This window comes from Gadus macrocephalus, chromosome 13 (genome assembly GCF_031168955.1).
Source record: "Gadus macrocephalus chromosome 13, ASM3116895v1".
In the NCBI taxonomy this organism is placed as follows: domain Eukaryota; kingdom Metazoa; phylum Chordata; class Actinopteri; order Gadiformes; family Gadidae; genus Gadus; species Gadus macrocephalus.
In genome coordinates, this window is record NC_082394.1 from 5056754 (window position 1) to 5072587 (window position 15834).

General features: G+C 54.0%; 1 protein-coding gene and 1 long non-coding RNA gene across 5 annotated transcripts in view; one reads left to right on the forward strand and one right to left on the reverse strand.

Moving 5' to 3' along the window:
* Positions 1 to 1685: 1685 nt before the first annotated feature.
* Positions 1686 to 15834, reverse strand: part of arhgef25b (Rho guanine nucleotide exchange factor (GEF) 25b) — a 17550-nt gene continuing 3401 nt past the window's right edge. For 3 of the 4 annotated variants that reach the window (XM_060068405.1, XM_060068408.1, XM_060068407.1), the window contains 15 exons: positions 9634 to 10019; positions 9307 to 9396; positions 7908 to 8032; positions 7658 to 7724; positions 7367 to 7470; positions 7187 to 7256; positions 6233 to 6322; positions 5782 to 5874; positions 5291 to 5341; positions 4580 to 4657; positions 4302 to 4493; positions 3525 to 3735; positions 3220 to 3425; positions 2678 to 2803; positions 1686 to 2555 (listed from right to left, as the gene is read on the reverse strand). In XM_060068405.1, the coding sequence (XP_059924388.1) occupies positions 2460 to 2555; positions 2678 to 2803; positions 3220 to 3425; positions 3525 to 3735; positions 4302 to 4493; positions 4580 to 4657; positions 5291 to 5341; positions 5782 to 5874; positions 6233 to 6322; positions 7187 to 7256; positions 7367 to 7470; positions 7658 to 7724; positions 7908 to 8032; positions 9307 to 9396; positions 9634 to 10019 (1985 nt within the window). In that variant the 3' untranslated portion in view covers positions 1686 to 2459. The remainder of the gene's footprint in view (positions 2556 to 2677; positions 2804 to 3219; positions 3426 to 3524; positions 3736 to 4301; positions 4494 to 4579; positions 4658 to 5290; positions 5342 to 5781; positions 5875 to 6232; positions 6323 to 7186; positions 7257 to 7366; positions 7471 to 7657; positions 7725 to 7907; positions 8033 to 9306; positions 9397 to 9633; positions 10020 to 15834) is intronic. The other variant, XM_060068406.1, reaches the window with a different exon arrangement.
* The window catches only part of LOC132470226 (uncharacterized), an 824-nt gene continuing 819 nt past the window's right edge, over positions 15830 to 15834 (forward strand). Inside the window, exon 1 of the long non-coding RNA XR_009528612.1 lies at positions 15830 to 15834. This exon is cut by the window's right edge and continues 30 nt beyond it. This is a non-coding gene — a long non-coding RNA (uncharacterized LOC132470226).

A 15834-nucleotide genomic window follows, 5' to 3' on the forward strand; every position in this document is an offset into this window, starting at 1 on the left:
CCAAACCTAGACTGACGAGGTGTATTGCTGTCGTCATGATTCTGATGATTATCAGATTCAGTGTTATGGTTCTGCTGCCTATGAGTCCGAAGCTTCTGCCATCACCCTCTGCTGCCAAACCTCCTCCTCCACCTCCATCCCAAAGCCACTCACACATACAGCACTGAGGACAGTTTCTGGTGGACCAGGTCTCCGTTCCTGGTTCTGAAGCCCTGTCCCGGTGTCTCATCCTTCGTCTCTCTACGGGTTCTTCAACGGGCGTCTATGAAGAGGAGGGTTTCTGCCTGAGCTGAAGCAGCCACTGGTCTCGGATCAGCCTGTGTAGGAGAAATGTGGCTCTACCTAGTGCTCATAATACTCAATTTACAAAGCAAGAAAGCAAATGTATTTCAATATACACAGGGTGGCCTTATGGATTTGAATGACAGTGTTATGAATGAGGGTGTTAAAGGGTTTTGAATGACAGTGTTATGAATGAGTGTGTAAGAGGGTTTTGATGACAGTGTTATAAATGAGTGAGTGGAAGGGTTTTGAATGACAGGGTTATGAATGAGTTTGTTAAAGTGTTTTGAATGACATTGTTATGAATAAGTGTGTTAAAGGGTTTTGAATGACAGTGTTTTGAATGAGTGAGTGAAAAGGTTTCCAGAGAGTCATTGTGGAGTGTGTGTGTGTGCCAATAAACCGGTTTATTGCAGACTTTGAAGGATGATGGTAGATTGAGCAGGTGACCCATGCTGCCTTGTGTGTCCTCCCTGTGTGTGTGGTGATGGCTGGTTCAACCTGATGTGCATTGATTGCTCAATACACAATGGGTGTGCAGCCTCACCCAGCGCAGTCATCAACCTCACACTCCAGTCAGCTTTAGGGGAGGGCCAACCCTAACGAGAGAGAGACGTTTCAAAAACTCCATCAAGTTAAGCCTTTGTAAAGTTTTATGTTCTAATGTACAAACGTTTGATGACACTATTATTTCCGCTTAATCCGACATTTGATTTTGAGGACATGTATTTTGCCTGCTTCCCCCTCTAATCAATAATAAAAAGTGTTGCCTGAGATCCGTCCTCACAATGTGAATGCTATTTATTGAAGTGTTTGTCATATTAAAATCTCTTGCATTGAGTCCAATTGTTTGGTGGCAACTTATTGATTTAGTGTTGTGAACGCAGAGCGGAGGTCTTTAATGTGGTGAATGGATTTTAGCCCTTGAATGCATAATATCACAAACGTATTTCCATATGAATATATTTATATAGTAATAATCATTCATATTATTTATAATATAAATCTTCTATTTTGTAGACCTAGGTATGTGTACAATTTGAGCTAGTGTGCGACGAGTTGTTTTCACGCAAAATAAATGAATTATAGAATGTCGACACTAGAGGTCGCTACAGTCAAGCGATTGAAGACGCGTCTGCTGAGTGCTGACGACTCGTTTAATTGGCTACTCTTCCTCTTTGTGCCATCGTCCATCACACGACAGGCCCCACACAACACTCCGCTTACCCCTCAAAACACTCATCTCCTGCCGTCCCCAAGTACAGAGACAACATTCAGGAGGAATGTCGTTCCCCTGGTCAGAATTAAAATCGATGATTTCTCTTTTTTTCTTCTTCTGCCCAAACGATATCTCTGTTTTGTCGCAGACCCTCTGACAGAGTATAAAGAGGTTGAGTCCATACTCGCATGACACTTTTTTTTATTTCCTTGTTTAGTTTTAAAAGAAGAAGAAGAACATAAGTCATGAAACACGCTTGTTGCCAGGATCCCACGGAACAGTATTTACATCAGAGGACGGTGAAGATGCTCCCCTTCCCCCCTCCCCCACTGGGCTCCAGCCCGTCGTGAGGGCCCACTGGTCTCTGGAGCTACTGGCTCAACTGGTTCCCAGGAGGAGTGCTGCTCCGTTCAGACGCAGTGGGGCGTGTTACCGAACACGCCGGCTGGGCTGAAGGTCCGGGACCTCTTCAGGAGGTTGGCTCGTTAGGGTTGGGGGGGGCGTTAGGGTGGGTGGGTGGGTGGGGGCACCGCCCGACGGCGGAGGGGGAGGCGGTCGGAGGAGCAGAGGAGCGGACGAGCCGATACACATCGTGTCACTGCACTCGCTGAATAAAACATAGCGGTATAAATGTTGCATGGTCCCTCGTCACAGAATATGAAGTACAGGAAGACATCGGTCGTCACTTTGAAAGAAGACTGGATTATACATAGACCTGGAGTCTCAGGGGTTGTGCGTGTGTGTGCATGTGTGTGCGCACGTGTGTGCGTGTGTGTAGGACACATGATCGTAGGTAGAGGGGTAACACGCCCGTAGTGGGACAGTCCGGATGGAGGAGAAGAGGGGGGACGGGAGGAGACCCAGGACAGAAAGAGGGTTCCTGGGAGCAGAACGAGGCGCCGCTCTGCTACCGTCCCCACGTCTCCATCACGATGGATTCACAGGCCACCGGGCCACGCTATAGGTCGCTCTCGGTCAGCTGACCGAGGCCGGGCTGGTGAGGCTCTGCAGGAAGCTCCTCAGACTCTGGGGTCTCTGAGCTGCAGCGCAGGGCCTGGAGACACAGAAACACACCGCGACGTCATCAAGCTGGGTCGTCTGCTACAGTGTGATCGGAGCGCCCCCTGGCTTCAGCAGTCCCCCACGCACCCCTGGAGCTCCTCCCAGGCCCAGTACCTGCATGCTGCGCTGGATCAGGGGCGGCCCGCCGTTGGAGACCCCGGGGCCGCAGCTCCTCTCTGGGCAGAGAGCAGACCTCTGAGGGACGGAGAGCGGATGTCTGGACGGACGCTCTGATGAAACCTGAGGACGGAGACAGACAGACAGACAGACAGACAGACAGACAGACACGCAGACAGACAGGGCAGACAAAAACACAGACAGACAGACAGACAGACAGACAGGGAGACAGACAGGCAGACAGACAGGCAGACAGACAGACCGACAGACACGCAGACAGACAGACACAGAGAGACAGACACAGAGACAGGCAGACAGACAGGCAGACAGACAGACAGACAGACAAACAGACACGCAGATAGACAGACCCAGAGAGACAGACAGAGCGACAGACAGAGCGACAGACAGAGAGGCAGATAGACCGACATACAGACACGCAGACAGACGGTAGAGATTGTGAGACTTGTGAGACCGGTGTCTGTGGGGGCCAGCAGGCAGCATGGAGAGGGGTGGCGGGGGGCGGGCGGCCGGAGGCTGACCTTCCTGGGGCCCTCGGCGGCCGGGAGCAGCGAGGGCATGGAGGTGTTGTAGAAGCTGAGGGAGGGCAGGTGGTGGCGGTCCATGGAGGCGGAGGAGTGGGGCCGCAGGCCGACCGCGCCGCCGCTGGCGTCCGGCGCCCGCATGGCCCGGCCCAGGCTGTTGGACTTGCTCTCCCTCCGCTGGTACTCGATGGGGGACTGCAGCGCTGAGAGGGGGAGAGAGGGGGGAGAGAGGGGATATGAGTTCCTCCAACTGCTGTAAGGCCCAGTCCTACGGGGCCTGTTCCTCCAGACCAGGCGCTCACCGTTGAGGAAGTTCCTCTGGGACTCCAGGATCTGGCCCACGTCGCTGAGCCAGGCCTGCTGCTTCTCTCTGGACGCCGCCTGCATGACGTAGCGGACCAGGCTGCCGTCGGGGCGGCGTGCCGTCAGCACCAGCACCCGGGGGTCCTGCTCCACGGCCCCGCCCCCGGGCACGCCCCCTGACCCGGGCCGCTCCACGCCCAGGCAGCTGACCTGCAGCACAGCGTTAAAACTTTATTTAAAAAAACCCTCCTCCATCAGTGGAACACCAACTCCCGCTTCTGCAAAAGACTCAAGACTCACTTGTTCAGAGTTCACCTGGACTCTGCATAGCCTCTCGCCTTACCCCCCCCCCCCCCACACCCCTCTTACGGTCTTATTGTATTTTGTGCGTCCTGGCACTTAAAAATTTAACTTAGAATTGTGTAGCGTCTTATCCTAGCTATCTTTGTTGTGTACGGGGAATGGGTTAACCTAGCGATTGTTAGTGCTTGGCACTAGGTTCCATGAACATCCTTACTGTACCCACAGCGATATATTGTTGCGTCTCTTCTTCTGACAAATGTACTTATTCGCTTTGGATAAAAGTGTCTGCTAAATGCCCTGAACGTAAATGTCACTCCCACCGATGGCTAATGCTCTCCCTACTACTACTATACTACTGTAATACCCCACAACGCGGCGTTAAACACACTCCACCCTACAGAACCCATACACCACACTATGCATCACATGCTTCGAAGGCCAACATGAAGCGACCGGTCACAAAGGAAAGGCACCTTGATGCTGCTCTTAAACGTGTACCCGGGCAGAGAGAAGCCCTTCTTCTTGTCGATTGGCTCGCTGAAGATGACCAGCTGCTCAAACAGGAAGACCCGCCTCTCCCGCCCCCTGGACAGGATGTTGTTCTCCTGCTCGCTGACGGAGAAGGTGTCCTGCTGCAGCAGCTTCCCCTGGGCGGTGATCTTGCCCTGGGGAACAGAGGAGCTGTGGTTCAGTCTCAGATCACTTGAGGCCCTGAGGTTCTGAGGGCTGTAGCACGAGGGAGGAGTTTTACCTGGAAGCCTTGCAGACGGCCCACGTTCATCATGTCGTTACAGCGCTTCGGAACGAAGCACATCACCTCCACCGCTTTCTGGAACCAGAGACACAGGTTAGACTTGGAGATAGACCTGGAGATAGACCTGGAGATAAACCTGGAGATAGACCTTATATAGATCTGGATATAGACCTGATATAGACCTGATTTAGACCTGGATATAGACCTGATATAGACTTGAGAGGAACTAGATAGAAACGTGTCAATAAAGGTGGATGTGGGAGGGGATATGGAGCTTAAGGTGAAAGTGTCTATAAAGGTGGAGGTGGATGTGATGGTGTCTATAGAAGGTGGAGGTGAAAGTGGCTATGAAGGTGGCATGGGAGGTGGATGTGGGGGGATGTGTAGGTGGATGTGAAGGGCGTGTGGATGTGAAGGTGGAGGTGGATGTGTCTATGAAGGTGGCTGTAGATGTGAAGGGGATGTATGGAGGTGAAGGTGGATGTGAGGGGGAGGTGAAGGTGAAGGTGGATGTGAGGTGAAGGTGGGTGTGAGGGGTGTGTGGAGTAGAAGGTGGATGTGAGGGGGGTGTGGAGGTGAAGGTGGATGTGAAGGTGTCTCTAAACATGGAGCTGGCGGTGTCTGATGACCCAGGCCAGCCTGCCTGTATGAGGACCAGATGGGGGGCAGAGCTCCACAATGACAGGATGTGGGCAGGGGAAGTCTCACCTCCAGCTCCACCACGTCCCTTCCTGCCTTGGTGCAGTACTTCAGGAGGTCCTGCAGAACGAGGCACACACCAGCTCAGCAGGGGGGCAAGGAGCTACTGCTGACTATCATGCCCAGGTTACCATGGATACTGACATTCACAGTCCCACCCACACACAGACACCCACACACACGCACGGCCAGACACACACACGCACACACACATCCAGACACACACACACACGCACCCTCAAACACATCCAGACAGACACCCACACACACGCAAATGCATACAGAAACCCACACACACACACACACACACACACACACACACACACACACACACACACACACACACACACACACACACACACACACACACACACACACACACACACACACACACACACACACACACACACACGTGTTCGGTGGGGTACCCACCCATACACACACAAGTACTTGACACCGGTATTGATGTGGTGACATGGGTCACGCTGAGCTTCACATACTTTGAGCAGCAGCTGGTACTTCATGATCCTCTGCACCGGTTTGATGAGCAGGTCGTTGAGCTGCAGTCTGTGGCCCAGCTGCAGCCGAATGTCCTGGAACAGGGAGCCGGGACGGTCACGCACCCAGAGGAGGGTCACACGCACCCAGCGGAGGGTCACACGCACCCAGCGGAGGGTCACACACACCCAGAGGAGGGTCACACACACCCAGAGGAGGGTCACACACACCCAGAGGAGGGTCACACACACCCAGAGGAGGGTCACACACACCCAGAGGAGGGTCACACACACCCAGAGGAGGGTCACACACACCCAGAGGAGGGTCACAAACACCCAGAGGAGGGTCACACACACCCAGAGGAGGGTCACACGCACCCAGCGGAGGGTTGAATGCCCAGAGGAGGCTAAAGGGGAACGACGGTGAAAGGTTGTGTAGGTGCTTCCTGCTCACCTCAAAGAAGGTCTCGATGTACTCCGACACGATGTGCTCCGACTTGGGCTTGTTCTGGCAGTACACCACGTACATGTGGAGCCGTCTCTCCTGGGATACAGCGAGAGATAAGAGATAAGTCATGGGACTTTAGTCCCTCAGAGAGCCCCCCCCCCCCCCCGCCCAGAGAGTGTCTCCCCCCAGAGAGAATGTCTCCCCCCACCCCCAGAGAGTGTCTCCCCCCAGAGAGAGTGTCTCCCCCCACCCCCAGAGAGTGTCTCCCCCCAGAGAGAGTGTCTCCCCCCACCCCCAGAGAGTGTCTCCCCCCACCCCCAGAGAGAATGTCACCCCCCAGAGAGAGTGTCTCCCCCCAGAGAGAATGTCTCCCCCCCAGAGAGAATGTCTCCCCCCCAGAGAGAGTGTCTCCCCCCCCCCAGAGAGAGTGACTCCCCCCAGAGAGAGTGACTCCCCCCAGAGAGAGTGTCCCCCCCCAGAGAGTGACTCCCCCAGAGAGAGTGTCCCCCCCCCAGAGAGAATGTCTCCCCCCAGAGAGAGTGTCTCCCCCCCCCAGAGAGAATGTCACCCCCCAGAGAGAGTGTCTCCCCCCCCCCCCCCAGAGAGAGTGTCTCCCCCCCCCCCCAGAGAGAGTGTATCCCCCTAAAGAGAGAGTGTCTCCCCCCCCCCCCACCCCCCCCCTCCCAGAGAGAGTGTCTCCCCCCCCCCCCCAGAGAGAGTGTCTCCCCCCCCCCCCCACCCCCCCCCCTCCCAGAGGGAGTGTCTCCCCCCCAGAGAGAGTGTCTCCTCCCCCCCCCCCCCAGAGAGAGTGTCTCCCCCCAGAGAGAGTGTCTCCCCCCCCCCCCCAGAGAGAGTGTCTCCCCCTAAAGAGAGAGTGTCTCTCCCCCCCCCCCCCCCCCCCCCCCCTCCCAGAGAGAGTGTCTCCCCCCCAGAGAAGGGGGGTCACTGCGGGGGGCTCACATGTTTGATGAACAGGTTAGCCAGCCGCTCCGGGTCATCGAAGCATTTCTCCAACTCCCCCAGAAGGTAGCTGTGGGACACACACAGACACTAGCCATCACACACACACACTCTAGGTAAAATACACTGTCGGCTAGAAAGGGTGAGACGTGTAAAGTGGAGGGCGGTGTGAGGACTCACTCCTTGTGCCAGTCGTAGATCTGGTGGATGTTCCCAAACACTATCTTCCCCTTCCCCTTCAGGTCCTCGGGAACCCCCTGGGTGGCCATGGTGCCGATGTAGCCCTACACACACACACACACACACACACACACACACACACACACACACACACACACACACACACACACACACACACACACACACACACACACACACACACACACACACACACACACACACACACACACACACGATTACTTTCCAAGACAGATTCACGAGTGCACGTCCATCCCTGAATGTTGAGCTCACCTCTACGATGAGCCTCAGATCTTCCACGTACAACTTCTCTGTGTCCAGGAGCTCTGTCAGCACATAACTGATGGGTTATGTGAAGGAGGGGGAGGGAGGGAGAGAGAGAGGGAGAGGGATGAGGGGAGAGGGGAGGGAGGTATTAGGTGAAACAGTTTGATGATAACGATGGAACAGTGTGTAATCATCAGTTCATCACACACAAGGAATTGGCAGTTCATGAGGAGTTCAACTGAAGACGAACACCTACATGCTTTTCTCCAGGGCAGCCCTTCGGTCCTCCTCCGTGTCCAGCGAGGCTGACCATTGGCTGCCTGAGTCATCAATCAAGCTGCTTTCATCTGGAGGAATATTGGAGCGGGATTGGCCGTCCTGCTGAAACCAGGAAAAACAAAACACAAGCCTATGGAACGAAGCGAAGGTATTTCCTCATCCGTAGAGACGCTGTCGCTGTGGAAGGTCTGGACGACGTGGAAGAGGACGCCTCAGACAGGGCCTCTGAAAGGCCCTCTGGAGACCCTCAGACAGGGCCCCTGAAGGCCCTCAGACAGGGCCTCAGACAGGCCCTTTGAAAGGCCTTCAGACAGGGCCTCTGCAGGCCTCTATTGGACAGCGGAGGGTTAACTCTTTTCTGTCTGACCGCGGAGCTCAGTGAAGCCCGACAGCCACACATGTTAATAATGACTCACCGTCCTGAACCACAGACTGCGCCGAACGGAAAGGAAAAGAGTTGTGGCTTTAGTGCTGAGGAGACAACCATTAAGGAAATACTTTGTTGATCCTCGCTTCCTTGACCGCCCTCCACATAACCCCCTACAGCAGTGAATCCCAAGTCCCCGTCCTCTAATGGATCCAAAGTCCCCCTCCTCAACTGAAGTGTACTCTGATCCAGTGTTCAGCCGGTCCTGATCAAGTGTTGACCCAGTCCTGATCCAGTGTTCGGCCGGTCCTGATCCAGTGTTCACCTGGTACAGTGCTGACCCGGTCCTGATCCAGTGATCCTGATCCAGTGTTCAGCCGGTCCAGATCCGGGGTTCAGCCAGCCTGTCACACTGTTGGCAGTGTGCTCCGTTCCAGATGCGGTCTGCTCAGACCTGCGCTCTGGATTAGCAAACAGGGCTTTTGGGAGCATGTGGGTCAGCGTGGACCATCAGCCTCATCTGTGTGTCGGACCGCCTCACAGTGCGAGCTGCGGCAGCTCAGGGACACGTCCTTCACAACGTACACGAGGGCAGGAGTCGATTACACCGGAGATGGAGTTCACCACGGTATGTGGAAACTGTTCTCCAAATCCCACAAAGAACCCCTAAAGCCAAGTAAAACAGCTTGTTCTTAATTTAAACGTCATGTCGAATGTATTCAGCGTGTGTTGGCCGGCTCTGATGAAACACATTCCTCCTGAACCGTCTGTCTGTCTGCATCTCTCATCCCAAATCTATTCTAATCTGCATTACTCATTACAGATGATGGTTTGGACTTTTGTAAAAAGAAAGAAGGACGGACAGAGAGAAAGAAAGACAATAAAGGACGACATTTATAAATAAAGTTGAGTCATTTACTAAAAGCAAACGTGAACAGGGAGAAAGAGGACAGATGAAGTGAGGAGCTCTACGATGGAGGACTGAGGCAGGGGCCAGCAGGAGGCGTACCAGGCTGTGTGAGTCGCTGTCCGGCCCTGGACCCCACAGGTCGCTGGGAGAGGCCGGGTCCGAGGGACTCAGCAGGCCGCCGCTCCAAACCTGTACACGTTGGAATAAAGAGAGTCCATCACAACCCAATACCGGGGGTAGCATAGTACTTAGCATTGTGTAGCGTCTTATCCTACGCTTTGTTGCATGCAGGGAACGGGTTAACCCAGCGATTGTGAGTGCTTGGCACTTGGTTCTTTGTAAATGTCGTCCATCACTCCCCCTCAACACCTCAGGAAGTGGAGATGAGGAAACGTGATTCTCCATCTGTGTGTCTGTGGTTCTCACCGTGTCAACCCCCGTGTAGGGGAGGATCGTGTGGCTCCCCGGCCTCTCCAGGGGCCCCTCTGGCCCCTGAACCCGAGGCCCGTCTGGCCCCTGGACCAGGGGCCCGTCTTGGACCTGGTTCAGGGCTCTTTCAGGAGTCTTCCCATCAAGCCTGGACGTCAGCTTATCATTCTTCCCCAGTCCTCCTCCTCCTCCTCCACCTACGCCCCCCCGGTCGAAGCTGAGTTTGCGGGCGGGGCTGGTGAGCCACTTCTTGAGGGCGCTGACCGGGTGTCGCGTGCCCCCTGGGGGGGGCAGGGAGCTGGAGGAGCCGGGCGCCTGGTGGGCCATGGAGCCGGCGGACGCACTAGGACTGCCCTCCCCATTGGCTGCCAGGGAGTACGGCTCTGATGGGGGAGAGAGAGGGAGAGGGAGAGGGAGAAAGAGAGAGACAGAGACAGAGACAGAGACAGAGACAGAGACAGAGACAGAGATAGAGATAGAGATACAGAGAGACAGAGAGAGAGAGAGAGAGAGAGAGAGAGAGCGAGAGAGAGAGAGATCAAGGCAAACGTTTAAAGTTACAGTACATTTAGTATTTTGACATTTGGCATTTATTTTGACATCTGCTCCGTTTGCATAGATTTGCCAAAACAGTGAATCTCCTCGCTTCCATGCTGACGGAAACAAACCGCTGAAGTACAACACTGGATCTAGAATGAATAATTTGAACGGCCCCAGGGGCAGGTCCGTCCAACTCCTGGACCATCATGAACCTCACACACCAGCGCGGTCCCTGTTCTCTCCTCCAGCTCCTCAAGGGCTCTTAAGAACGAGCTGAGCTCCAGGAAAGGTTCTACTCCGCTCCACAACAAGCTCTCCAGCCCCCCACCACCACCACCACCACCACCACCATTAAGCCTGAGGTCTATTCTGCTGATGTGGGGGGAAAGTGTGGCCTCGGGGAAACAGGACGGGGACATCTTGTAAATCTTCTCAGGGGGGAAAATAAGGAGCTACCCTTCAGGACATTTTAGGTACGCTGTAATCATAAAAACCACAAGAACCTCCAGTGAGCCGAGACGCCAGATCCATCGGGCAGAGGTTTAGAGTTCCAGTACCGTGTGAACCTGACCCGTTCTCCGTTATATCTGCACTGGTTAACCCAAAGTCGATCACACACAGTTATTATCACCCGAGTCCCCCCCACCAGGTGCGGGTTTGACCCCAGGATACAAACAAGACACTCAAACACTCTCCATGCATGCAGTGCTCAGTGATCTGCTGCCTGCAGAGTGTGAGACGGAGGCACCGTCACCACATCACGAGGATCACAGCCTGGAGCGAGGGACGGGTGGAGAGGTGGTCAAGGTGGAGGTGTGGATGGTGAGGGGAACACCATGAATTGAGATGAAGTGACTAAGTGATGCAAACATCGTGATCGGCCATAAAGCGAACATACGAACACTAAATGCTGGGACTGAGCTCTGAGGACCCAACACAGGGGCATCATGTGGGCTTCCGACGGCCAGACCCACAATGCAGAGCGACACGTTTTCAGGTCAACGCGGGGGGGCTGCTGTCCGTCCACATCTCCCCTCCGAGCCCTGACGTCATGCTCCACTGTGACTCTGAGGATACAAAGCCCTTCATCGCCCTTCACTCAATCCAATCCACCACCCCCCCCCCCCCCCCCCCCCCCCCCCACCGCAGTCCTCCTTCCATCCAGCTCCCGGGAAACACAAACCCTGTGCATCATCTTACATCAACCCTTAAGCAAACAGTTCGTCATCGCCACGACAACCGTCCCTTCCTCCTCCTCCTCCCTGGACGAAGGATACGCTCTTAGCCCCCCCGGCGGCGTCCCCAGCCCTCAGTGAGGCGGAGCAAAGTACACAACAGTTGCTTGATAATGGAGGTGGTGACGCAGTATTTTCCACACACACATCCACTCACCCCACCCCCCCCCCCCCCCCATCCTCTGAGGTGACCTAGCAGCCCGTAGCGGCGGTCCCAGCAGGAGGCCGGGGCAGGTCGTGGTCGCGGTCACCTCCAGAGGACTTATGTAACGGAGCCGTCTCCCATCTGGACCCCCCATGCAGACTCAGCGGGATCACCGCAGGGCAGCATCCTGTGTGTGTGCGTGCGTGCTTTAGTGTGTGTGTGTGTGTGTGTGTGTGTGTGAGTGCGTGTGTGTGTGCGTGAGCGAGTGCGCGTTTGTCTGCGTGCGTTCGTGCGTGTGTGTGTCTGCGTGCACGATTGCTTAGGCGCATGCATGTGTGTGTGGGAGCGAAATTGTGTGGTCACCAAAATGTTGTAGTACATTTTCTAAGTACGATGAAGACGAAGGTGGACACTGGTGATCTACTACAGCTCTAGGGTGGTTGTGTTCACGTGATGTCATGTGTGCCGATGGGCCTGCGGTAGAACTTTCTCTACACTATTCACACACACACACTCTCTCACCCATGCCGTCTCTCTCTCGCTGATACACACTCGTGCTTTGTCTCTAACACACGCGCTCCGTCTCCTACACTACACAGACTCTCTCTCTCACTACGTCTGTCTCTCACACACATGCTCTGTCTCTGTCACACACATACACACAAACACACACACTGTCGCTCTGTGTCTCTGACACACACACACACACACACACACACACACACACACACACACACACACACACACACACACACACACACACACACACACACACACACACACACACACACACACACACACACACACACACACAGCTTTTAGAGTCTAGTTTATTCAGATCATGAGAAGAAGGTGATTGTTTGCTGGTCCGATGAATTAATAACTATAGTTAGGAGGTGAACTAGGTATAGTTAGGAGGAGGCTAACTAGGTGTAGTTAGGAAATGAACTAGGTCTAGTTAGGAGGAGGTTAACTAGGCATAGTTAGGAGGAGGTTAAATAGGTATTGTTAGGAGGAGGTTAACTAGGTATAGTTAGGAGGAGGTAATCTAGGTATAGTTAGGAGGAGGTAGGAAGTTAACAACGGGCTCCCAGGGCTCTGTGATCTCAGTCCTCTCAACCCCCTAACCTTACATGGTCAGCAGGACACATTTAGAAGCTGTGGGAACTTCACCATGGGAACGGCATGGCTTCCTGTTTGGACTTGATGGAGATGAATGAGAGAAAGAGGATGGTGTCTGTAGCAGCGTGTTGGTTCGGAGCCCATTACAACGTTGATGTGTGTGTAGCAGGGGGTTGCTTCAGAGCCCATTAAGATGTTGGTGTCTCTAGCAGTGTGTTGGGACAGAGCCCATTAGGATGAAGACGATGGTGTCTACAGCAGTGTGTTGTGAAAGAGCCCATTAAGACGTTGGTGGCTGTAGCAGGTGGTTGGTTCAGAGCCCATTAGGAGAAAGATGGGGTCCACAGTAGTGTGTTGGTTCAGAGCCCATGTCGGCCATTTGACGAGCATCCTTGAAATAGCTATCTATTAAGCCACCCGTGGTTCAAAGATACGTTTACTATCATCTCCTTTGCACTCATCAGATTGAGTTCTTCAGATACTAGCTGTGACGACATCATACACATAAACGCACACGCAAGCACACACCGACTCATGCACACACACGCACACACGCCCCTGCTTGTAGGGCTAGTATCAGCCGCCACAAAGGGTTAGTGTCCCCCCCAGCCTCATGGGCTATGAGACAGGGAGGGTCCTTGAGAAACAGTGAGGAGGCCTTTCTCTAGCCGCCATTTCACTGTGCATAGGGACCAGTTCAGCTAGGGGCCAGTCCACTGTATTCACAGACAGCTAGGGACCAGTCCACTGTATTCACAGACAGCTAGGAACCAGTACACTGTATTCAGAGACAGCCAGGGACCAGTCCACTGTATTCAGACAGCTAGGGACCAGTGCACTGCATTCAGACAGCTAGGGACCAGTGCACTGTATTCAGAGACAGCTTGGGACACGTGCACTGCATTCAGACACCAGTGCACTGTATTCAGACACCAGTGCACTGTATTCAGACACCAGTGCACTGTATTCAGACACCAGTGCACTGTATAAGGCTCGGGGATAAGGCTCAGCAGCAGTGCATGAGGAAATGAATGGACGGAATATTCCAGAGAGACGTTCTGCTGGAGTGGAACCACAACACCAAACCCTCCGGGCCCCCCTCTACCCCCCCCCCCCCACCCCCCCCCACCCCCCCCCACCCTTCTTCTGCTCCCCGTGGCAGCACTGAAAATAGACGTGAAGTCTTGAGAAAGCAAACGTGCTGATCACAGATGGAAACCAAACGGAGCCGTCGCTCAGGAAGGATTCTAAAACAGGACTGGTTACCGGGACGTCCTGTTTACACAGGAGGTGTAGGAACATCAGCGAGAAACCTCTCCGCCTTCCTGCGTCCTGCGAGGTCACTGCCCGGAGCAGAGCTCACTACAGCGGCCCTCAGTTGACCCCCGGAGGCAGAGTGTGTGTGTGTGTGTGTGTGTGTGTGACTGTGGTCTTGTGTGTAACTGTGTGTGTGTGTGTGTGTGTGTGTGTGTGTGTGTGTGTGTGTGTGTGTGTGTGTGTGTGTGTGTGTGTGTGTGTGACTGTGGTCTTGTGTGTAACTGTGGCCGTGTGTGTGTGTGTGTGTGTGTGTGTGTGTGTGTGTGTGTGTGTGTGGTCTTGTGTGTAACTGTGTGTGACTGTGTGTGTGACTGTGGTTGTGTGTGTGTGACTGTGGTCTTGTGTGTAACTGTGTGTGTGTGTGTGTGTGTGTGTGTGTGTGTGTGTGTGTGTGTGTGTGTAACTGTGGCCGTGTGTGTGTGTGTGTGTGTGTGTGTGTGTGTGTGTGTGTGTGGTCTTGTGTGTAACTGTGTGTGACTGTGTGTGTGACTGTGGTTGTGTGTGTGTGACTGTGGTCTTGTGTGTAACTGTGGCCGTGTGTAACTGTGGCCGTGTGTGTGTGTGTGTGTGTGTGTGTGTGTGTGTGTGTGTGTGTGTGTGTGTAACTGTGTGTGTGTGTGTGTGTGTGTGTGTGTGTGTGTGCGTGCGTGCCGTGCGCGTGCGTGTGTATCCAGATTAAAGGCATCTGTGATAGGGCCGCTTGCCATCTCGCTGCAGGCTGAGGGCCGTGCATCAGTCACCAGCGACACATCAGGGCTGACGATCTGGGAGGGACCGGGACATCAGCCAACAGTATTCACACAGAAAGGGTCCCCTTCTGCTACTGGGACCCAAAGATCCTGTTTCTACTACAAGACCAGGAAGCACCAGAGGAACGGCTGGGGGGCTAGGGTGTGTGTGTGTGTGTGTGTGTGTGTGTGTGTGTGTGTGTGTGTGTGTGTGGGGGGGGCTCAGAGAGGAATGCCTGAGCGTGACTCAGAGTGTTTCCATGCTTCAATGATCTAAGCGAAGCACATTCCGAGACAAACCTCCAGATGTGAGTCTATCTTTGACTGTCTGGACCGGGTCAGCTCATTGGCTGATGAGCCCGTGTCCGTTTGGACCGGATCAGCTCATTGGCTGATGAGCCCGTGTCCGTTTGGACCGGATCAGCTCATTGGCTGATGAGCCCGTGTCTGTTTGGACCGGGTCAGGTCATTTGCTGGTGGGGCTGTGTTTGTTTGGACCGGGACAGCTCATTTGCTGGTGGGGCTGTGTCTGTTTGGACCGGGACAGCTCATTGGCTCGTGGGGCTGTGTCTGTTTGGACCGGGTCAGGTCATTGGCTTGTGGGGCCGTGACCGTTTGGACCAGGGTCAGATCGTTGAACACCTGAACTTAAGCCAGGGTGTCATCAGCCCGTTATGAGATGATACAACAGAACCTCCACTCTAAACCATGGACCTGTGTAGCCCACAGAACACCATGGTGACAGGATGGGTTCACTTCGTACACTCGTATCTCGTTCATCAGATCTCTGGTCATATCTCCTTCATCAGACCAGCGTTATCATATCTACTCATATCTCCTTCATCAGACCTCTACTTATATCTCCTTCATCAGACCAGCGTTAAATCTACAAATATCTCCTTCATCAGACCAGTGTTATCATCTACTCATATCTCCTTCCTCAGACCAGTGTTATCATCTACTCATATCTCCTTCATCAGACCAGCGTTATCTTCTCATATCTCTTTCTTCAGGCCCAGCACATAGCAGCAGTAACCAAGCGGCCCTCTGAAGGAAGACATTTGGTAAACAGATGATAGTCAGAGTAAAGGCCTTCTCTGATGTTCTGCCT